Genomic DNA, 25,309 nt, shown 5'->3' with positions numbered 1-25,309 from the left:
GCTATGGTGTTGTACAGTCGGACATACGAATTCCTGGCAGACCTCTCTCCGAAGAAGTGCACTCTATTACACCCTTACTGCGTGGCGAGTAGCCAAACAGCTAGTGTAGGGGGGGGGGGGACATGGCAGAGGTGGTGGGCAGGATTACACGCAGGAACCCGATACTCAGTAAAGGTGTCACAGGTTATACTTCCTCAGAGCAAGGTGTAACAGGGATTTCTGTGTTCAACTGTACGTCTATTTTTCTGTTATAAATGTCTTTCAATGAAATATAACAAAATATATCATATTGTTATATCTTTGAAAATTAGTGATAGAATCATACCTTATACCAAACAAGTGTGCTGAAAGAGAAAGTATATTTTAGCCAAAATAAATAGCAAGAGAGATAGGATATAAACATTCTAATTTCAAGGATTCAAAAGTATGAAATTAGCGGAAAATATTATATTTATAATTTTCAGACTATTACACTGAGAGCAGATCTCTGTGACGAAATGTTGACTTGTACAGTGTTTGTTACTCGTAAAGTAGATGGATAAAGAATAAAGATAACTTCAATTCTACAAGTAAATGACTAGTTTATTATTATTATTGTTATTATTATTATTATTTTATCATTATTATTATTATTATTATTATTATTATTATTATTATTATTATAATAATAATAATAATTATTATTATTATTATTATCATTATTATTATTATTATTATTATTATTATTATTATTATTATTATTATTATTATTATTATTATTATTATTACTTTCCAAGCTACAACCTTAGATGAAAAAGCATAATGCTATAAGCATAGGGGCTCCAACAGGGAAGATAGTCGAGTGAGGAAAGGAAACAAGAAAGAAATAAAAGAAGAGTAACAACATTGAGAAAAGTATCTCCTATTTAAACTATAACAAAACAAGAGGAAGAGAAATAGAATAGAATAGTGTGATGATGAGATGAAGTAGATAGATCACAAAAATATTATCTGCCAATGTCACCTTTTTATTTAGAGTTTGATGCTATTTCGATTGACATATATCAAAACATCTTTGCATTGTTGGTGAAATATCAAGATGCCTCCGAAATATCATTAAGATATGAAAAAGTTTTGCATGCAATCTTGTTACAGATATTAACAGGTGGGAAATACAAAATATTGCTAAAGAAGTTTTATTATAATAAATAAGACCTTCTGAGTCATTTCATAAATAGATCATTACAAATTTAAAATAAGATATTCATTGTGCTCCGATGGACGAAGTCTACTAAGAATCCTAACCGTAACGGCGAGTTTCACGGGACTCGAAGGATTCGGAGGAATCGGAGTCGGGGAAACGAGCCTTTCCTTCATAGGTCACGTCAGCGACGTAGCCATCATCTCCATCTACGAAGTAGGATACCTTCTGGAGGCGACCGTCAGGGAGCTGGACAAAGTAGGATCCTCGGGTGTCTTCGCCGTCACGGGCTTCCTGGTGTCCGAAGTCGTTGCGGGAGGGGGCGTGGTTGACAGCCCAGTTGAAGTTGTATTTGGCTTCACCGGATTCGAAGGATTCGAAGGATTCGTCGGAGAAAAACTAAGAATGGATATAAAGGAAGACGGTGGATTTATTAATACCATTTGGGATCGATAAAAAATATTCAACATTTATATAGAAAAAAAAAACCGTTTACTGAATTTTCTATTATTAAATTAAGTCTTTATTTCTATTCTTCACTCATAACTTCGCTCTTTATAAAAATGGTTTTGTTAATAATTCAAATACGAATCCAGGCATCAAATATACAGAATCAGGATAATATAAATAAAGATAAGTACAAAAGAAGGCTTATTTATTGAATATTATCACTAAATAATAGTCTTGAGAATTTTCTCAGAGAAAGGTAGTATCTCCCCATTGTCCGTAAATGCATGTCTTATTTTTTAGAATCAAGGTACATTTTATGATTAACTCTGAACAAAAAGGGAGGAGCCTTCCAGTCTCTGCAAATGCATGTATCATTTCTTTTGTAATGACATGAAAAATTTAGATTTCCTTGACAGAATATGTCGATCAAGTGGTACCTTGATAACATTCTCTTAAGTTCTGATGACAAACTTTAAAGAATAGATAAATGAACAGGAACTTACCCTTGGACGGTTGTTGGAGTAAGAAGGACGTCTGTCAGCGAAGGCCAGGGCCAAAAGGCCGACGAAAATGAAAATCTGGAAGCAAAAAAATTTAATATGACCATTTCGTTTATAATTCTCTCTCTCTCTCTCTCTCTCTCTCTCTCTCTCTCTCTCTCTGACGTTCAAGATATATCAAGAAATCATACAAAGATATAACACGTTCAAATCAATATAATTTTCAAGTTTCATTTTACGAGTCACCAATAGAAAATCTAGAGAACGATACGAAATTGTCATATGGATATAAATCTGGTTTATAGTGTTTTTATTATTGACTTTATTGATCAAATTGGCCCCCCCCCTAACACACACTATATATTCATATATAAATATGTACATATATATATATATATACATTATATTATATATATATATACATATATATATATATATATATATAGTATATATATATATATATATATATATATTTATATATATACATATGTATATATATATTTATATATATGTATATGTATGCATATATATAAATGTATATATATACATATATACAGTATATATATATATATATATATCCACACACACACACACACATATATATATATATATATATATGTATATATATATATTTATATATGATTTATATAGATGCAGACAGATAGATACGTAAAGCTATATGTATTTATAGAAGAGAGCCAAGGTGCTCCTTTGATATATGTTAACAAACACAGAGACAATAGTACCTTGGTGTTCATGATGAAGTCGACGTAACTCGAATATCTCTCCCACAGAAAATCTGCGATATATATACCACATCGTCTCTCAGATGAACTGACCAATATATTTTTCATCATCTTAAATCTAGTAAAAAAAAAAGAGATGAATAACAAAGGCGGGGTCACGTGCCCTCCATACCAAGAAAAAAATAAAGCAGGTGGGTGCCCAGAGCTTAACACAGACACCTTCACTTCGGGCATTTCTTAAGAGTGCCATGACCTGGCTGCAGTAGAGGAGGTTAATTTGGGGTAGTGTTGAGGATAGGAAGAGAGAATTCAATCATTTCATCGGAGTATCACAACTTTATTTTTTTTTATTGAAATTTTTCTTATATTTTGCAATTGGCAGCACAAAATGCTTAGATATGCCTAGTTTGAAAGAAAAGTTAAATTTTTACAGTCAAAATAAAACTAAGTATATTAAATTTTTTCATTTCTTTTACCCAATAAATCTAAACTTAAAAATGCGATTTTTTTGCATTGGTTCTGTTCAATTTTACACTCAACCAGATTATCTTAGCCAGCGGCAATAATAATAATGATAATAATAATAACAACAACAACAACAACAATAATAATAATAATAATAATAATAATAATAATAATAATAATAACAACAGTTACCTACCCTAAAATAAAGAGCAGTTATCGAGAGAGAGAGAGAGAGAGAGAGAGAGAGAGAGAGAGAGAGAGAGATAGTCATACCCTGGTGCGTGTGCGTGTTACTGTACGTGCATATCTATCTAGATATTTAGCCATCCTTTTTGACAGGTCACGTAAATTAGTAATAACAATAATCACCTAAGGTACTGCAGATATGACAATGAGGATGTAATTATAATGACATAAACCATAACTCAATTTTCCTTACTGCCATAATTATGCCCCTTTTTCCCATCTTGAACATCCCTGACCTTTGTCAATTATTCAAGCAATGACCTTGTCAGAGGCGGTGAAATCTACAGAGGCAAAGAATCGAGGTATGAGAGAGAGAGAGAGAGGAGGAGAGAGAGAGAGAGAGAGAGAGATATGTGGTTTCTTGCTTTCACGCAAATTTTCAGTTACTCCAAATGGTCAAAGGTCGTGGTAGACTACGTGCTTGTGTTGTAGTAAATTTTCTTTTCAGTGACGAATGAATGCGAAGGTAATGAAAGAATTTCTGACCCTTTTTTTTTTGCTATAACTGTTTCTTTAATAAGTGAAGCTTCAGAAGTTATAGAAGAGTTTTCATGAAGTGTAACAATAGTGAAGAATTTTTCATGTAATTATAAGAATTGTATTTCAAACATTTTATATTCTCTTTGCTAATATCGAAGTCTGCAGAAATACGTTGAGGTGCCTTCAGAATTTAAATTTTAAGCTTCAAGATTATCTAAAATTTATAACACTGGAATAATCCATTATAGTCCACTAAACTACGATACCAGAGGCAGGTATATTATTATTATTATTATTATTATTATTATTATTATTATTATTATTATTATTATTATTATTATTATTATTATTATAAAAAACCAAGCCACAAACCTAGTTGAAAAAGCCGAATGCTACAAGATAAAGGGCTCCTACAGAGAAAAATAGCCCAGTGAAGAAAGGAAATAAACTACAAGAGAAGTAATGAACAATTAAAATAAAACATTTTAAGAACAGTAACAACATTAAATTAAATATTTAAAATACAAACAATGAAAATTTGAAAAAAAACAAGAGGAAGAGAAATACAGAAAAAGTACTTTATTCTAATAAACAGTAATATTATATAAAGTCTTCGAGTATCTATGATAAAAAAGCAAGCGATCATCGAAGACAAGGTAATTATGTATTTCATGGAGTAGTTCTTAACTCCAATCTTCAATATACTGCCATGATTTGCACGTTGATTCTTTTTAGCTATTTCTTCTTTGCAATCAATGTTGCTACTAATATATTTCCCTTTTTGTAGTAAAATTTTCGTATGTATATTAGCCATCTTAACGTTACACTTAAATTGCAAATTGTTTTAACTATTTCATTTTTAAATTGTTGTTATATGGCAATACTACTTAATTTTACAAGTAAAATAGCCTTTAAATTTACCTGTCTAACCTCTGAAGTTAAAGTTTTGGTACCTTATTGGAATTGTTCCTGCCAAGCAACTTGTTGGACTGGAGTTTGGGACCCTCTCAAGCTCAATAGTTTCTAGTAGTGTCTGTAATCATGCACGTCGTTTCAGTTAGGGATAGAGTTGTTGGTGGTTGCTGTTGGGGAGAGCCTATTAAGTCTACTAACTGAGTCATCAGAAGCCATTGTTCTGACTCTTGGGCACTGCCCTGTCTCTTGTCTCTGCCAATCAGGAATAACATTATAAAAACCTTCAAGACTAAATTTAGATACAAATTTTCAATTTTGTAGTGATGTTGTGAAGTTCAAAAATTTAATTTTAGAAGCTGTAGTTTCTGTTAGTTCAACATTTTCATCTTTTATATCTTTTGGATATTAATAAAATTACAATCAGCGCTCTTGTTTAATAAATAGCTGGAAAGCATTATCATATTTTCTGTAACTGTAAATTTTATTCATTAGCTTTGAATAATGCAGGCAAAAAGTAAAATTAATATTTTTTTTTCCCGCTACCAGTAAGTTAGGATGTAGTCTTCGAACTTCTATATTTTCATGATATCCATAACTTTTGCATAATGCCGCCTTGTCTACACTGTTAAGAAAACCGTAATTTGAATAAAAAATACTCCGTTAAATACAGACGACCCTAATTTTACCCTACTTTGTTATTATCTGTTACGGGTTGGTGACCGTAATATCACTCCTTTACGTCAATATATCCGTTTTTAAAACAACAAATGCGTGGTAACATTTATTCCAGGATTTTTACCGTTTTTACAGCAAATTTTTAACAGTATAGTGTGAATAATGGTAATATGATTATTCATAAGCAACATTTGCAAGAAAAAAAGCTTTATTTTAAAATTGGTTTAATGGGAAAAATTTATTTCGTAGTTTTCTGAGAAATACCTAATGGTTCAAAATGGACATTTAAATTTTATCAAGCAGAGCTTTGAGATTTGATGCTAAAGTATCTGAGATTTTTTTTTCTCTCGGCTTTAGGAAATTTATGGCTGACCTACGAATTAATCTTGTAAACTGAGATGAAATTACCTGTTAAGACATATCGACTTTTCTATATCCATAACTTAGGTAGGCTTGTAACTGTCTCACAAATATACTTACACTGAGATGAATATCCTTGTGTAGAAGTTGATAATAAAACATATAAGATCAACTGCAGTGCCATAGAAAAGACATATATAAGATAATACTTATATTTTTTTATAGTTTTTTTCTATGTTTCTATAATAATTTGTGTCTTCATTGTAGAAAAAGAATAAGGATTAAATGGATAGATATTAGGATGGCAATAGAACTTTCTTGAGGGTTACGAAAAATTGATAACAGAAATACGAAGAAAGATCGTATCAGTTTAAAAGAACTGATTTTCTGACAACTTAGGGAGCAATTCGAATGGGAATTTTTACCTTAGAATTTCATTAAAGTTTTTATGAAAGATTTATATGTCAATCAATTCATGGAATTGTATACTTATAATATATTATTCATGGTTTCGTGGTTAAAAGATGTTTTCAAGTCTGATTTTTTTTTTTTTTTTTTTTGTTACAGTGAAGGATTTCCTAAATAAACAACTTGTTTTATGCTAGGACTTACGGTTGTAAGGTACAGTCGGACATGCGATTTCCTGGCAGATCTCACTCCGAAGGAGTGCACACTATCACACTCTAACTGCCCAGGGAGAAGCCAAACAGCTATAGTCAATTCTTTTTAGTGAGGCAGATTTGCACCGACACGCAGGGATGCCCTTTTCACTCGGAAAAGTTTCCTGATCGCTGATGGGTTCGACAAGATAATTCTAACCAATCAGAAAGCAGAAAACTTTTCCGAGCTAAAAGGGTACCGCTGCGAGTCGGTGCAAATGCGCCTCATTAAAAAAATTGAGTATAGTATAGGGAGAGATGGCCAAGGTGGTGGGTGGGGCTACAGACAGGAACTAGCCACTCAGTAAGGGCGTCACAGGGTGTACTTCCTTAGAGCGAGATGTGCCAGGAATTTCTGTGTTCAACTGTACGTCCATTTTTCTGTTATAAACGTCTTTCAATGAAATATAATAAAATGTATCATATCGTCATATCTTTGGAAATTAGTGATGTAATATCAAACAAGAGAGCAGAAGAGAAAGTATATTTTAGCCAAAATAAGTAACAGGAGAGATAGAATATAGACATTCTAAGTTCACGTATTCAAAGGTATGAAATTAGCGGAAAATATTATATTTGGAATTTTCAGACTATCAGAGTGAGAGCAGATTTCAGTGAAGAAGTGTTGACTGACACTGTATTTCTTTTTCATAAAGTAAATGAGTAAAGAATGAATATAACCTTAATTCTACAAGTATGTGACTAATTTATCATTATTATTATTATTATTATTTATTATTATTATTATTATTATTATTATTATTATTATTATTATTATTATTATATTATTACCTTATAAGGTACAACCCAAGTTGGAAAAGCAGAATGCTATAAGCATAGGGGCTCCAACAGGGAAGATAGCCCATTGAGGAAAGGAAACAAGAGAGAAATAAAAAAGAGTAACAACATTGAGATAAGTATCTCCTATTTAAACTATAACAAAACAAGAGGAAGAAAAATAGAATAGAATAGTGAGATAACGAGATAGATCACAAAAATATTATCTGGCATATATTAAAACATCTTTGCATTGCTGGGGATATATTAAGATGCCTCCAAAATATCATATGGATATGAAATAGTTTTGCATACAATCTTATTACAGAAATCAGCATGGTTAGAAATACAAAATATGGCTAAAGAAGTTTTTATTGTAATAAATAAGACCATCTGAGGTCAGTTCATAAATAGATAATTACAAATTGAAAATAAGATATTCATTGTGCTCCGAAGGACGAAGTCTACTAAGGAATCCTAACCGTAACGGCGAGTTTCACGGGACTCGAAGGATTCTGAGGAATAGGAATCGGGGAAACGAGCCTTTCCTTCGTAGGTCACGTCAGCGACGTAGCCATCATCACCATCTACGAAGTAGGATACCTTCTGGAGGCGACCGTCGGGGAGCTGGACGAAGTAGGATCCTCGGGTGTCTTCGCCGTCACGGGCTTCCTGTGTCCGAAGTCGTTGCGGGAGGGGGGCGTGGTTGACAGCCCAGTTGAAGTTGTATTTGGCTTCACCAGACTCGAAGGATTCGAAGGATTCGTCAGAGAAAAACTGAGATTGGATGTAAAGAAAGACAATAGATAAATAATACCATTTGGGGACTATAAGAAAATTCAATATATATATATATATATATAGAAAAAAAACCGTTTACTTAATTTTTCTGTTATTAAATTAAGCCTGTGTTTTTATCCTTCATTCATAACTTCACTTTTTATAAAAAGGGTTTTGTTGTTATTAATTCAAATACGAATCCAGGCATCAAACATACAGAATCAGAAGAAAAAAAATAAAGATAAATACAAAAGAAGGCTTATTTATTGAATATTATCACTAAATAATAGTCTTGAGAATTTTCTCAGAGGAAAGGTAGGATCCCCCCCATTCTCCGCAAATGCATGTCTCCTTTTTTAAATCAAGTACATTTTATGATTACCTCTCAACAAAAAGGGAGGAGCCTTCCAGTCTCCGCAAATGCATGTATCATTTTTTTGTAATGACTTATGAAAAATATAGATTTCCTTGACAAAATATGTAGATCAAGTGGTACCTTAATAACATTCTCTTAATTTCTAATTGAGAAACTTTAAAGAATAGATAAACAAACTGAAACTTACCCTTGGACGGTTGTTGGAGTAAGAAGGACGTCTGTCAGCGAAGCCAAGGCCAAAAGGCCGACGAAAATGAAAATCTGGAAGCAAAGAAATTCAATATGACCATTTGGTTTATAATACTCTCTCTCTCTCTCTCTCTCTCTCTCTCTCTCTCTTGCTCATATACAAACACTGTCACACTCCGACGTTTAAGATATCTTATGATATCATACAAAGATACGGAACGTTCAAATTAGTATAAATTTCAAAGTTTCATTTTACGAGACACCAATAGAAAATCTAAAGAACCATACAAAATTGTTATATGGATATAAATCTGTCTTATAGTGCTTTTATTATTGGCTTTATTTATCAAATTCGTCCCCCCCCACACACGCTATATGTATATATATATATATGCATATATATATATATATATATATAGGTTGATAGATATGTAGATTATGTATATACTATATATATATATATATATATATGCATATATATATATATATATATAGGTTGATAGATATGTAGATATGTATATACTATATATATATATATATATATGGATGCAGATAGATTGATACGTAAAGTTATGTGTATTTATAAAAGAGAGCTAAGGTGCTCCTATGATATAAGTTAATAAACACAGAGACAAGAGTACCTTAGTGTTCATGATGAGGACGACGGTAACTCGAATATCTCTCCCGCAACAAATCTGCGATATATATACTACATTCGTCTCTCAGATGAACTGACCAATATGTTTTTCATCATCTTAAATCTAGTGAAAAAAAAGAAGAGATGAATAACAAAGGCAGGGTCACGTGCCCTCCATACCAAAAAGAAAAAAAAATGAAAATAAAAATAAAGCGGGTGGTGCCGAGAGCTTAGCACAGACACCTTCACTTCGGGCATTTCTTAAGAGTGCCATGACCTGGCTGCAATAGAGGAGGTTAACTTGGGGGCAGCGTTGTTGATAGGAAGAGAGAAGTCAATCAGTTCATCGGAGTATCATAAATATTATATATTTTTATTGAAATTTTGGATTCACATTCGTAATTGGGCAGTATAAAATGCTTAGATATGCGTAGTTTGAAGGAAAAGTTAAATTTTACCGAAAAAATAAAATTACGAATATCATATTTAAAAAACAAATTCACCCATTAAATGTAACTTAAAATGCTACTTTTCTGTATTGATTTGATTTTAAATCCTATCAACCAGAGCATCTCAATGAGCGACAATAACACAAGTTGTAAAAACAGTAACAAATATAACAATAACAACAATAATGAAAATGATGAAGAAAACTGTAATGAAGAGAACAAAGATATTCATGATACCGTAATTATAATGAATGCAATAATAATGATTAGTCTGGACAGTGATATCAAAATGGAGTCAAATGAATATATCAGCAATGGCGCAAACATGATGTTGAAGATAAAAGTTGGAAATCAAGATCCTGCTTATGGAAAAGATATTTTGCTGGTTACAAAGGCAGCACCATAGGAAAAACAGCATTATCTAATGATGGTAATAAAAGTGTTATAAAAATTAGAATAATTATGATATCTATTGAAGTTGATAATAATAATAATGATAATAATACTACTACTACTAATAATATTAATAATAATAATAATAATAATGGTTACCTACCCTATATTATAAAGAAAAGAGAGAGAGAGAGAGAGAGAAGAGAGAGAGAGAGAGAGAGAGAGAGAGAGAGAGGGAGACTAGTCATACCCTGGTTTGTGTGCGTGTTACTGTATGTCCATATCTATCTAAATGTTTAGCCATCCTTTTGACAGGTCACGTAAACTAGCAATAACAATAATCACCTAAGGTACTGCAGATATGATAATGAGGATGTAATTATAATAACAAAAATAATAACTCAATTTTCCTCATTGCGATAATTATGGCCTTTTTTTCAAAATATTTAACATCCCTGACCTTTGTCGGTTATTCAAGCAATGACCTGGCCATAGGGGGTGAAATCTACAGAGAGAGAGAGAGAGAGAGAGAGAGAGAGAGAGAGAGATGGGGTTTCTTGCTTTCATGCAAATTTTCTGCGACCTAAAAGGTCAAAGGGCGTGGTAGACTACGTGCTTGTGTTATTGTAGTAAATTGTCTTTTCGATGAAGAATGAATGCGAAGGTAATGAAAGATTTTTTTTTTCTTTTTTTCTTACAATATCTACTTCTTTAATAAGTGAAGCTCCTGAAGTTATGGAAGAATTTTCCTGAAGTGTAAGAATAGTGATGAATCTTTTATGTAATTATTAGAATTTTGATCATAAGTAAAGGAAAACTATTACTCATTTAATCTTGTCGCCATAACATTGTAATGATAGGAACTAAAACATATCTTTAGCTATGGTAACTGCTCTTCTAGGAGAAGGGCACTCCAAAATCAAACCATTGTCTCCTGGTCTTGGGTAATGCCACAGCCCTCTGTACCATATCCTTGCTCTGTCTTGGATTAGAATTCTGTTGCTTGGAGGTACACTTGAGCATGCTGTTGTGTCTTATTTCTCTTCCTCTTGTTTATATATATATATATATATATATAATGTATATATATATATATATATATACATGTAATATGTATATATATATATATATTTATATATATATATATATATATATACATACATATATATATATATATATATATTGAAACGGTTGTATTATCACCCTCCTAATCATATTCTATTATAAATAAATTCATTGGATTTGTCCGAGCCAGTTATAATAATTTTGATGATTATGATTTTCCTAAATCAGTATTGAGAGAAGTCTGTCCTATTATAAGTGGATGCTAAAAAATCTGGGAATATTAACAAATTTATTATCATATGAAACATTCATAAACTCCTGTAAGAAATAATATTTGGAATAAAGTTAATACGGTTGAGAGATGAAGACCCTCAAATAATCACAATCTTGTAAACGATATCTCAAGGAACTATTCAACTCTGTATTATCATTAAAGATTTAAAGGTTTAAAGGCCGCTCATGACTGGCAGTAAATTGCCCTAGAGACTGACCATATATCATACGATCAGTGCCTAAGCCCCCTCTCCACCAAAGCTAGGACCAGGGAAGGCCAGAAAATGGCTGCTCATGACTCAGCAGATAGACCTATAGGCTTACCCAAAACCATCCTTAGCTCACAAGGATGGTGAGGTTGCAGACAGTAATGAACTAGCGAGTCTGGGCAGGACTCTGACAATCACAATGGCAGAGACGTTACCAATCAGGCCACAACCACCCTTACCTAATAAACACGTAAAACTGCATATTATGCTTAACTAATCATCATCATCATCATCATCATCATGCAAAACACCTCACTGAACGCCCCCAATCGCTCCCTATCGATCTTTAACCTTCACAAGGTAAACTGGATTGAAGTTAAGTATTTATTATTGCTGATTGATTGGGAAGAACTACTAAGCATCAGAACGAGTTCTTCATTATTGTATTTTACCGAAATGCTAGATAAGTACTGCCCTAGATATGAATTTCCTCCAGTGGTTTGCGTAATTCTAGTAATCGTCAAGCAGTTTAGATAAAGAAAATAGCCAATGTTCTTGAAACTGGGCATCAAGCCGATGATCAAAAGGCTGTAGAGAATGTGAGAAGTAGTACAAAGATCTACTCATATTTTGAATAACTATAAAATAGTGAAGATGAGCATTGGTATTCTGAAATTATATAAGTTCATAATGAAATCACTGTGGTCGATTTGTGAAGGCCTATAGAACAGAACTGTACCGCAAGTGTTTCGTACACGCTCATATACTGTAACGGTTTCGATTTTTTATCTTATCACTCGCTCTTCCTTGCACTGTTAAAAAACCATTTTGTCTTTTCATGCTAGCACCAGCTTTTCCATATTTGAATTTTTGCGACATTCTTCCTCGGAAGTTGCTGTATATAAACTAGATGACTGTTTAATAAAGTTTAGTTGCATTCACCTCGCCACTCAGTTATCACCTAACTGGCGTCTCGTATAGTACTAATTCGTATGTTCGAGTCCTGACTCAAATCACAATATATAGGATCAAACTACATTCTTGAACTTAACTGATATAGAGCTGTCAACGCTTAAAAAAGTATTGGATTTTTGGAAGAACAGATTGAAAGAAAAATTGACTTTCTTAGAATTAAGTCAGCAGCTAAGCCAAATCACTTTTCAGTAATGCTATTGAAATGCTGTTCAAGACTGTTGAGAAAATCTGTCCATCTGCTTTGACGGATCACTAACAAATCATGGAGTTGAAAAGATTTTTAAACATCCAATAACTTGCCACATAAAGAAATATTTCATAAAGGTCTTTAGAAAAATCACAAGGATTGGGAAAAAATCAACCATCTAGTTGATAATAATCTTCAATAATGCTCCATATGCCAAAGATCTACATTATTATTATTATTATTATTATTATTATTATTATTATTATTATTATTATTACTATTATTATTATTATTACTTGCTAAGCTACAACCCTAATTAGCAAAGTAGGATGCTATAAGCCCAGGGGCCCAAACAGTGAAAATAGCCCAGTGAGGAAAGGAAACAAGGAAAAATAAAATATTCTAAGAATAGGGAAAGCATTAAGATAAATATTTTCTATATGAACTCTAAAAAACTTGAACAAAACAAGAGGAAGAAAAATAAGATAGAATAGTATGCCCAAGTGTACCCTCAAGCAAGCGAACTCTAATCCAAGACAGTGGAAGACATGGCACAGAGGCTATGGCACTACCTAAGACTAGATAACAATAGATTTGATTTTGGAGTGTCCTAGAAAAGCTAAAGAGTCTCTTCTATCGTTGCCAAGAGGAAAGTGGCCACTGAACAATTACAGTGCAGGTAGCCCCTTGGATGAAGAAGAATTGTTTGGTGTTTTCAGGTGTATGAGGACAGAGGAAAATATGTAAAGAATAGGCCAGACTATTCGATGTATGTGTAGGAAAAGGGAAAGTGACCTGTAACCAGAGAGAAGGATCCAATGTATTTTTGCTAATCGACTAAAGGAAGTCACTGATCAGAATCATGGAATTACACCTCTTTATTCTTTACATTTAGGTGCGAGTAACCCAAACACTTCAAGTTGACTCTTCCGTTGACCTTCACATAAAAAAAGACAGAAGTGCAATCAGGATGTGAAGGTTAAAATGGATATTTGATTACAGTAATGTATAAAACTGTATCAACCACCCTGTTGCTATAATGCAACTTTAATGCAAATAGTCTGACGCAAGTCTAGAATACAACAATGGAAATGAGCAGGACGTGTAATGATAGGAACATTTCACAATTGACGATGCAAGGAAGTACCCGTCTCTCTCTCTCTCTCTGTTGCGCGTCATTGCCTCGAACATTCCAGAGAATCCCAGTTTTTGCTATCTGGGTGTAGTAAGGCAGCCGGGCAAACGTAGTAAAGTCGAGTAAATATTGTAGTAAGAAAACGAGGCGGTTCCTGACCTTGCTCTCCTCATTGAGGTACAAGGTGAACTCTGACGTCCCCTCACTGGGAGGGGGCCGGGTGGGTGGGGGGGGGGGGAGTCTGGAAGTTACTAACATCGGGCTGCAGAATCTGGAAGTCACGTGCTCCATTTACGCCATGTTGTGATGCAAGATAGAACAGGTGATGGTTTTTTTATGTGATTTTTTCATTATTTATTTTCTATCTGCAGCAATTTTCTCTTTTCCCCTTAATTGCATCTAACCTTGCCCTCTTGATTTATATGAAGGTAGTATTGTTGAGAAGGCTAATCGGGTTTTTGCCTCTGCTAGGGCGTTACTAGATGTCTGGAAAGTCATTGTTGTGGGGTGTGAGAGGTTGTGACTCTAAACATCTCATCATCAAAATTCAGGAGCCCTTGTTGCAATAGTATCTGTTGTTTAAAGGTTTAAAGGGTGCTCATGAACAGCAGAGGTAAAGGACAGTGACAATGCCCTGGCTATAATGTTAAAATTTTGCATTAAAAACGATAAAAGCTTAGCAACATTTATTCCAGGATTTTCACCGTTTTAAAAACGGAGGAAAATGACGTAAAAGTGTGATATTACGGTCACCAACCCGTAAAAGATAATAACAGATTAAGGTAAATTTACGGTTGCCTGTATTTTACTGAAATAGGGTTGAGAACAATATATTTTTACGGAGAATTTCCGATAAAAATTACGAATTTTTCTAACAGTGTAGCTGAACAACGCCCCTAGAGACTGGTCATTTATACATAATTATGATCAGTTCCCAAGACCCCTCTCCACCAAAGTTAGTACCAGGGAGGGCTAGGCAATGGCTGTTGAAGACTCAGAAGGTAGACCTATAGGGTCCCCCAAACTCCCATCCTTAGCTCACAAAGATGGTGAGGTTGCAGATACTAAAAGAAACTATCGACCTTGGGTGGGACTCGAACTTCAGTCCAGTAGATCGCCAGGCAGGGACGTTTCCAATAAGCCACCAGAACCGTTATCTTTAAAACACGAAAGTTTGGGATCAAAAGTTCAATATTGCAAAAGGAAATTTTGGAGGGAAATTATGAAAAGACGACATATTGCATCAAGCGGTTCACTCAGTTGGTCAGCTATTTCCACAGAGGAAACTAACAAGAAACGATGAAAGGAAAAACGGCTTTCAGGAAAAAACGCCCTTTTAGTGGAATGAGAACGAGTTATTATGCAAGGGGAGAGAGAGAGAGAGAGAGAGAGAGAGAGAGAGAGAGAGAGAGAGAGAGAGAGAGGGGGGGGGGGGGGAGAGAGAGAGAGAGAGAGAGATCAAAATATCAGTTGACCTTGACACCTCATGATAATCAGCTAATATCTCATGACTTGTAGAGAGAGAGAGAGAGAGAGGAGAGAGAGAGAGAGAGAGAGAGAGAGAGAGAGAGAGAGAGAGAGAATCAAAATGTTTGACCTTGACACCCTCACATGATAATCAACCAATATCTCATGACTTGTAAATTGCATCAAGTCCAAATTTCCTGGATAAGAAAATGGGTTTCTGAGGTTATTACGTCTTAAATTCATCATTTGAATTATCATTATTTGATTAAGAAATACAGTTGATATAAAACTTCGAATGTTCCAAATAAAGCAGTCCACACGAACTTGACTTTTAAGCAAGACGGGTCAAACTTGGGCGTTGCGGGGCGCGAGTCTGAAGTGAATACTTGTTAAGTCGAAGCAACTTGACTCCATAATCATCGACTGATCCTTTTGATATTGGCGTGTCCTTAAGACGATAAAACTAGCTTTGCTATGTAGATAATTTACATATTTTTAAGGTTCTCGTTTATATTTTATTAATTTATTTATTATTTACCTTTTTCCGTACATGGCTGCTTCCTTTATTGGGCCTCTTGGTAGTGAGTCTTTCTTCTTTTACTATGGTCGTACCTTTGTCTGTAATAACAATAGTAATAATTAGAATAATAACAATGATGATAAAAATGATAACAATAATCATAATAATTCACATATGTAAAGTGGCTTAGGTCATACATGCATTTGAATAATAATATACACAAAATTAATTTCATAATGTATAAAATTGGAAGAATTTTTGAAAAAAATTAAAGTTAAAAATATTTTAATTTCCTCTATGAACTTGTTTATAATAATAAGAAAAAGTGGTGGCTTTCAATTACTGTAAGTTAATGATATAATGTATTAATGAATAACAGAATGGCAAAGTTGAGCTAAAACTGTTTTTTTTTTTTTTTTTTTTTTTTTTTGCTTGGGTAGAGGAAAAATAAACGAGAACTTGCCAAGTTAAATAACCAAGGAAACCAGACATGAACGAGAGGAATTTTGTGTTCATGTAATGAATGACAAAATGGAAAACAATAGGTCTCAGATAAAATATAATTCAAACAGAAGTAAAAAAAACGATGTTTTAGCGTTTTCTGCACAGCACATAAAATATCCCTCATCATGAAACTTTGAAAAGAAAAATTCAGGAATCTATCGTTAGATCCATATTTATATTATATTATATTATTATTATTATTATTATTATTATTATTATTATTATTATTATTATTATTATTATTATTATTATTATTATTATTGTAAGCAAAACTATAAACTTAATCGGAAAAGTAAAAATTTTTGAAGCAAAAGGACCTCTGTATGTAAAACAACTAATAAAGGTAAAAAAGTATATGTAAATAATATACTGTTGAAAAAATTACTAAAGCAAAATAGACGAATACCAAGTGAACAAGACAAAGAAGAAACAATATATGAAATGAAGTTTATCTGACAATGGAATCACATAATTCTATTCTGTTCTACAGTCTTATAAGGTCCAGGCAGAAATCTAAACAAATCAAAGAAATAATGCATAACATTGTAAAATAGTAATGGAAATTTTTCCTTTATAGCATGACAGGGCAGGATTAGAAGTGAAACTATAAAAGAGATTACTCAAGTGCCATTTGTGGATGTGATCATGGTGAGGGGTAGATGAAGATGGTTTGGGCATGCTCTTCGTACTCCTCAAGAGAGATTAGTTGATCAAACATTTAACTTGGCTCCACAAGGCACTAGAAGAGTTGGAAGACCCAGGCCTACATGACTGTGGACTATGAAGCGTGAAGTAGGTGATGAATGGAGAAATATTAATTTAAAAGCTCAAGATAGAGACGACTGGTGAAATCTAACTGAGACCCTTTGCGTCAATAGGCGTAGGAGGAGACAATGGTGATGATAAGCATAAAATATACATTCTCAGTAAGAAATTCTTTTTATTAAGACGTAGTAAAACAAGTTCCATATGATACTGTATAAATCACCATCCTGTTACTCTTCATCTTTGATTCTCTTGTATATGACTAATCTTTATCAAATGACATGTGAAATTTCAGTCTCATTCCTTAAAAGGTTTGTTCATGGCTTTAAGCCAAGGAATCTTTATGGAAATTTTGCATGTGATACATTAGAAAATATACCCAGCAGGCCATTTCGAAATAATTCTCTTGAACAAGGAGAACATGTGTTAACAGCTGGTGCAGGAAGAACAATCAGATATATATAAGTCTAACATCTCTAGCATTAAGAGTAAAATAAAAAACGTCACATTCTGCGCATTAGATAAATGTCATAGAATTAATTTTCTATTACTATCTTGACATCCTAGCCGGGAGTTTCCTAAAAATTTCTCTGCTCTTTTCTGTAATTTTTTGACTGATCTCTAAATAGACCCTACCCACAGGGGTGTTGGGGTCCAAGGTCCAATTCATTTTAGGAGCGGACTGGCCATAATTATAGAGTAAAAGTGGCCCAGCCTCAGATACATAAATGGAAATGCGAATTTATAGATTTCATGGTGATATCGAGAGCAGCAACAAGAAAGGGAAGATACAGAAGGCGATGGTGAAATCGTTTTCACTGGAGCTCAAAAGAAGAAGAAGAAGAAGAAGAAGAAGAAGAAGAAGAAGAAGAAGAAAGAGAAAAGAAGAAGAAGAAGAAAAAGAAGAAGAAGAAGAAGAAGAAGAAGAAGAAGAAGAAGAAGAAGAAGAAGAAGAAGAAGAAGAAGAAGAGAGAATACTAATACAAGAAGAACAACTAAACAAAAACTGGATGCTGAATTCAAGCAAGCATAAACAGCTGATCTGAAAGCAAGCTATAAGAAGTGGAATGCACTGTGGGATAATTTGTACCACAAAACTCCTGCAACATCTGTAGAATATGAGGAGCAAGAAGGAATAGGAGGCGGGCTTAAAAGGCTTCTTTGCTAATAAGAATATTTTTCATAATCTCACCCTTAAAAAGAAAAGGCATTTACAACGATTCAATAACAGTAAATGTTTTTGATGTCTATAAAAACAAATCGTATATTTTTAATTGATACCACGTTTTATGTTATTTTGATGCTTATCTATTTATTCCTTCATAAATATTGATTATCTGTAGACATTTTTTCAGTGAATTACAATTTGGATAAAATTTATCAGAGGCAAAAGTAAATCTTGGCATAAAAAAAAACTTTTTATAACGTGTGAATTTGGTCAATTAGCTTCTAATAGTTTTATTGAAAATGTTATCAACTTCAATGCAATAGATCTTTTACGCCTACTTACAGAGAGAGAGAGAGAGAGAGAGAGAGAGAGAGAGGAGAGAGAGAGAGAGAGAGAGAGAGAGAGAGAGATCAATGCACGGTTTGAATAACTCACTCGGTAGGCACACCCCAAACACTGTTTAGCCAACACAACATTCCATATTTGTACGTAAAAAAAAGGCCGCGGGCATTCCACCATTTCCTACCGCATTAGATTTTACAATAGACTGCTTATCCCAACCATGAATTCACAAATAGAATTAACACGCCGACGCACATGGATTTACTCATACATAAATAACCGGGTATCTACAATGGAAGACGTAAACTTGTTTTCTGCTTCCATATTTAGACGCCAGAGGTCGAAGTGGTTCCTTTCAATTGATTCTGTTAAGCAGACGAGGGAAGTTGCAATACCCATCATAATCTACCGATCATTGGAGCAGAACAACAGAAGTTTAGAAATGAACACTCGTAAGCCTCGGGCGTCTATCCCACCTTAGAAGTCTGTTTATTGTGGAACTTTGGAAGGCTGAATTCACTTCGTAGGAAAGGAAAACCTTCTAATTGGTAGTCAGGGGCATTCTAGCTTATTTGTTAAGGGTTCGTTGCCCTTTGCTTAGCGAGGATATTTAGGGTTATATGAATTTGTAAGGTAACTGTTAGTACTTTGCGGGCATAGAATATTCTATTATTATTATTATTATTATTATTATTATTATTATTATTATTATTATTATTATTATTATTATTATTATTATTATTAGTCAAGTTACAACCCTAGTTGGAAAAAACGGTGTGCTTCAAGCTCAAGGGAAAACTAGTCCAGTGAGGAAAGGATATAAGGAAGTAAATAAACTACTTAGGGGTAATGAATAACAAGAGGAAATATTAAAAAGGGCTTTTTAACTAACAGGGTAAATTGCAGAAGAAAATAAACCCCGTTTTAAGTGTAAGAGAGACAAAATACAACTTAAATTATTTTCACTGATATACAGTATACTATATAAACTTCATATCTCTCTCTCTCTCTCTCTCTCTCTCTCTCTCTCTCTCTCTCTCTCTCTCTCTCCTAGCCGTCAGTGGATCTTACTGAATATTAGCTTTCCACTATACCTCCGTTCTCTCTCTCTTTTTTTTTTTTTTTTTTTTTTTTTTACCCAACCTCATTCAACTTAGCTTCTTAGTGCAGCTGTGAGGTTTACTTAAATTACATCCCATCGCTGAATGAAATCCCCGGCCCCATGGCTTTGTCTCAAGTTCAAAAACTCCCCCCCTCTCTCTCCTCTCTCTTCTCTCTCTCTCTCTCTCTCTCTCTCTCCTTAATATTCCATCGATATTCTCCCATTTTCGTTTTATTACATTTTACATCTTACGTATTTTGTATTTTCCTATTAGAATTAGATAAATTCTACCAGCTACCATAAGTTTCAGCTAAAGACTTTTAATACCTTTCTTTATTCCATATCATTTTCATAGTTAGTAATTGCCTCCTCCCACAAAACTACATGATTAGTAAAATCCAAATTTCATGAACTTAGAGAAAAAATTTATAAAAGGCCTTTACGATTTAATTAACTTTAGAACGAAACAGGTCAAACGTTAATGGTCAAATGTAAGAGTAATAGATATTTTTTCAGTTATTTAATCTCTTCATTTAGAGATCAAAGGTCAGAGTGAGACAAAAATCGATCACTCATATGGATAGGTAAAAAAATATCAGTTATTAAGAGCTTTGTCGATGCCTTATTTATTCATTCATAATTTGCATATTAATTATTAATTTATTTAAAGTAAGGTCATATAAATATGATTTTATAGCACTTGGTTGAAAATATATAGTCAACGATATCTATATATGATAACACAGAAATCTATTAACAATCAATGAGCATTCTATCGAGCAGGTTCCCTCCTCCATCATTAACATAATCTGAACCTGATATGAGATTAGTGTATTATTTAGGCGTTTGAAAGGTGATTCATGATACAGCCAATCAAATTTTAATACACATAAGAAGAATTATGCGTAAATAAATTAGGTGTTAGATTTTGTCATTAATTTCATTATTCAATTATTCTTCTATTCACTTATTGATATATTGACTTATTCATATATAGATCATTTTCATTTCCATAAAAGTTCACTTATCATTGAACCACTTAAGAAAAGAACAATATTTTCTTAAGAAAGTAATATATATCCTTATTCACCAAATTGTGTTCTTTTCCGATCAATACCGGCGTCAATGACCTTAGATGTCAGGATGCCTGAAAACTTTAAATCAATCAATCAATCAATCCGATCAATAAGTATTATGAAGATCTTTTGATGGCCTTTTCTAGAGATGCATTCACTTTAAACCGTAATTGAGTCACTGCAATTTGGTCTATCAATAAATATGTACATTCTCTTATTTTAATGTCCATCAATTGTGTGTCTCTCTCCATATATGTCCTACTTATATCCATTTTTTCCTTACATGTTAGAATATCCTCTACTTTAGTTTGTTCTCGTATCCAGGTTGCTATTTGTCTATCGCTTAGTATTATTCCCATCACTGTTTTTTCCATAGAACTTTGAGTTGTAAGTTTATATTCTAAGGCGCAAGTTAATACTTTTCTTTTTAGAGGAAGGGGCATTTTACTTTTCAAAACCGTATTTTATTTACCAAAAGCTCTCCATTTCCTAGAAAGACACTGTCTGTCTCAAATATGTATATATATATATATATATATACTTAATATATATATATATATATATATATATGCACATACACACACACATATATATATACACATATATATATGTATATATATATATATATATATATATACATATATATATAAGACCAGAAGTTTAAGGATTTCAATTTACTACTATACAGACAACAGATACATAATCTTTCAGGTAAAACCGTATCACCATTGAGTGACTGCCTACTATCCTGACAGCAATTCATTCAGAAAACCACGCTACCAAAGTTATGCTCTCTCTCTCTCTCTCTCTCTCTCTCTCTCTCTCTCTATATATATATATATATATATATAGATATATTATCATGACCCCCATATCATCATTCCCTCTAGAAGCTTGATAGTATAGGAACAGACCTTAAGTTTTCCATAGAAATATGGCCTTTTCGGAAAAATAACAACAACAACAATAGCAATAATAATAATAATAATAATAATAATAATAATAATAATAATAATAATAAGGAATAAAAAATCCTTTAGATTATATATCTTTCTCAGATGGTGAAAATTTATATTTTCTTTATTCAGAAAGACCTGATAGAGGGCTCTCTTTCCTTCTGATGATTCAGTAGTTATAAGTTATGCCCCTTATTATACAACAGTTCTGTTACGTAGAAAGATATCATTATTATCAAAAGCACGAAGCACTAATTACATTTTCTTTCTGGACCTGCAAGAAATAGCGCAAGGTCGGGAAACGTTTGGAAATTGAGGTAGGAAAAAAAGTTGTAAGAGGCAGGTGGGAGGCGGCCTGTTTACCTTGCCTTTGAGTATATATACCGAGTGCAAGAAGAGGAAAAGACAGTAACTATTCTTGGTACTTCAACAAGAACACGATGCATTCTAAGGTAATGCAAACTTCTAATATTCATCAGATTCCATTAATCTGTCTATGAAGAAATTTGCGTTAAATTCTTCTGTTTACTTGTTAATTTGATAATACCAAAAAATTTTGCTTGAATGTTAATTTGATTCTTTCTTCAGGTTATTTTGGTTGTGTTGGGCTTGGCTGCCCTTGCTGCAGCAGACAGCTTTGAAAGATATTCCTATTCTCCACCCAGGCCAAGAGTAAGAGTAAGTAAATGCTTAAAATTAAATCATTCCTGTAATATGATTTTCATATTTCCTGTTTATTTACTTTATAATATATTTTTCTTATAATTTTTAAAATGAAAATATATTATCATAATAAGAGTTAATCAGAATATAATCAATAATATTCTCCTTTCCTCTTCAGTACTCATCTGGGTCTTCTGAGTCTTACGAATCGAACGAGGCTCAATACAACTTCAACTGGGCTGTCAACCACGCCCCCTCCCGCAACGACTTCGGACACCAGGAAGCCCGTGATGGAGACGACACTCAGGGATCCTACTACGTCCAGCTTCCCGACGGGCGCCTCCAGAGAGTGTCCTACCGCGTTGATGGTGACGATGGATACATCGCCGATGTGACTTACCAGGGAGAGGCTCGCTACCCAGACTCCGACGAATCCTTCGAGTCCCGCGAGTCTCGCAGGTATGCTGCCCCAAGGAGGTCTTACTACAACTAAGGACATCTTATTTGATGCAAAACTCTGTCTTACTTCGACTCCAACGAATCTAAGTAGATTCTGTACAAAGCTCCTTTCTAAAGAAGTTGATGTCGAGGAACTCCATTTTTGAATATAGTATATAATATCTATTTATAATTTATGTGTAATTAAACTATGAACAACCTACATCTGTAATATACTTAACTGATTCCTTAATAATTATCATATCCCTATTCTGTTAAGTTTGATAATAGAATTACTCGTAAGCCCATGTCTTGAATATCATTAATTTGAATGATTTTATTATCATGATGAGTAATGTACTAATCAGCAATATCTTACGGTACAATTATCTACAAATAAAAAATCGAATAATATTTTCTCATGAAACAACAACGAAGGCAACATGTGCCTGAATACTGTTTTTAATCTATGCAATAGAAAACAATATAATTATATATGAAGACTATTAGCATAATTTCTCATGATATATGTAGAGTAAAAAGAATTGATAAAATAATGATGGATGATTATACACAATCCATAACTTTTCAATGATTACGTGTGTCAAAAAATATACATCTAAGAGTGTATACATAAAGTATGTGTATATGTAAATGCATTGATTTTATACACACACACACACATATATATATATATGTAATATATATATATATATATATATGTATGTATATATACTGTATATACGGTATATATATATATATATATATATGTATGTATATATACTGTATATACGGTATATATATATATATATATATATAAATTATATATGTATATATATATATATATATATATGTGTGTGTGTATATATACTGTATATACGGTATATATATATATATATATATATGCATACATACATACAAATATATATATTATATAGATATATATATATATATATATATATGTATATATATATATATGTATATATATACACACACACACATATATATATATATATATATACATATAATGATAATATTATTGATAAATCTCGTAATATTCATATATTTATTTGACTAAGTCAAAAGTCTACCATTATTATGAAGCGGTGCGGAAGGTCGAATTCTTGCTCACACGGAAATACTATTCATTAAAAGAATTTCACCTTCGGTCTAAGATACAGAGGCAGAGTGAGTTCGAATTTTGAAAATCTCGGGTAAATATTCTAGAATACTGTTTAGTATTGAGCCTCTGGGAAAATCTGAATGCAAAGGATGGTCTGAATCATTAGAATCCCTATGCAATATGCACAAAGAACTAACTGAACGACGTTGTTAGGGATTAATATTCTGATTAAAAATGAGGATTTTAATACACAGCAAGTTTTTCTCCAACAAATCAAGAGGAGTCAGCAGCTGAAGACCAGACAAGAGAACAATACTCAAAACAATGTAGAATGAAAGAATTTAAACATTTTGCAGGATTGATTCATCACCAAAATTCTAAAAATAACTTCTGAATATAGCAATCTTTTGTAAAACTGAAGAAGAAAAATACAAAATGTTCTTCTCTAAAATTAATTTGCAATCAAGCAACAGACAGAGAATTAAATGGGTTATACATAGTTAAAGAGACATATTAATATAAACAGCTGGATATTGAGGAGCCACCATTTAAAGTTTTAAAGGCAGAGACAAGGGACAGAGACATTGCCCTATCAAGGAGGACAATGCCCTAGAGACTGACAATATATACATATGATCAGTGCCCAAGCCCCTTTCCACCCAAGCTAGAACCAAGGAGGGCCAGGCAATAGCTGCTGATGACTCATGAGATAGACCTATAGGCTTCCCTAAACAACACATCCTTCGCTCCCAAGGTTGGTAAGGTTGCAGAGACCAAAGGAACTAACGAGTTTGAATGGGACTCGAACCCCAGTCTGGCGTTCACCAGTCAGGGACCTTACCGTATCGGCCACCACAACCCTTACCTACTTACAATCAGACTCTCAGTTTTTATGGTTCAACTTCATCCCCAATAATTTGCACCAAGTGCTAATTTTAATTATATCTCTAGCAAATGAATTAGCAACTAAAGGTCTCTATTCAGAAAATGAAGTGAGCAGAATCACCTGCATTCACAAAATGCTTGATTTCCAGGTACGACCACGCCTACTCGAGGAATACCAG

The 25,309-nt window shown here is 33.1% G+C and overlaps 2 protein-coding genes across 4 annotated transcripts; one reads left to right on the top strand and one right to left on the bottom strand.

Moving 5' to 3' along the window:
- Nucleotides 1-1,167: 1,167 nt before the first annotated feature.
- Nucleotides 1,168-9,458, bottom strand: LOC137623018 (pro-resilin-like). 2 transcript variants are annotated; one of them, XM_068353639.1, is made up of 3 exons: nucleotides 9,440-9,458; nucleotides 2,134-2,208; nucleotides 1,168-1,579 (listed from the first exon to the last, which is right to left on the bottom strand). In XM_068353639.1, exons 1-3 carry the CDS (start codon nucleotides 9,449-9,451, stop codon nucleotides 1,280-1,282), a joined length of 387 nt encoding a protein of 128 aa, XP_068209740.1. In that variant the 5' UTR covers nucleotides 9,452-9,458; the 3' UTR covers nucleotides 1,168-1,279. The 2 variants fall into 2 exon arrangements, with proteins under 2 accessions (XP_068209740.1, XP_068209739.1); XM_068353638.1 differs by lacking the exon at nucleotides 9,440-9,458 and adding an exon at nucleotides 2,877-2,914.
- A 12,886-nt stretch (nucleotides 9,459-22,344) lies between these two features.
- Nucleotides 22,345-23,316, top strand: LOC137623011 (pro-resilin-like). 2 transcript variants are annotated; one of them, XM_068353629.1, is made up of 3 exons: nucleotides 22,345-22,473; nucleotides 22,610-22,693; nucleotides 22,863-23,316. In XM_068353629.1, exons 1-3 carry the CDS (start codon nucleotides 22,462-22,464, stop codon nucleotides 23,175-23,177), a joined length of 411 nt encoding a protein of 136 aa, XP_068209730.1. In that variant the 5' UTR covers nucleotides 22,345-22,461; the 3' UTR covers nucleotides 23,178-23,316. The 2 variants fall into 2 exon arrangements, with proteins under 2 accessions (XP_068209730.1, XP_068209729.1); XM_068353628.1 differs by having other exon boundaries at nucleotides 22,361-22,473; nucleotides 22,610-22,699; nucleotides 22,863-23,291.
- The last annotated feature ends 1,993 nt before the right edge of the window (nucleotides 23,317-25,309 follow it).

The sequence above is a fragment of the Palaemon carinicauda genome, chromosome 30 (genome assembly GCF_036898095.1).
Source record: "Palaemon carinicauda isolate YSFRI2023 chromosome 30, ASM3689809v2, whole genome shotgun sequence".
NCBI lineage: Eukaryota > Metazoa > Arthropoda > Malacostraca > Decapoda > Palaemonidae > Palaemon > Palaemon carinicauda.
This window is presented reverse-complemented; position numbering and strand designations above follow the sequence as displayed.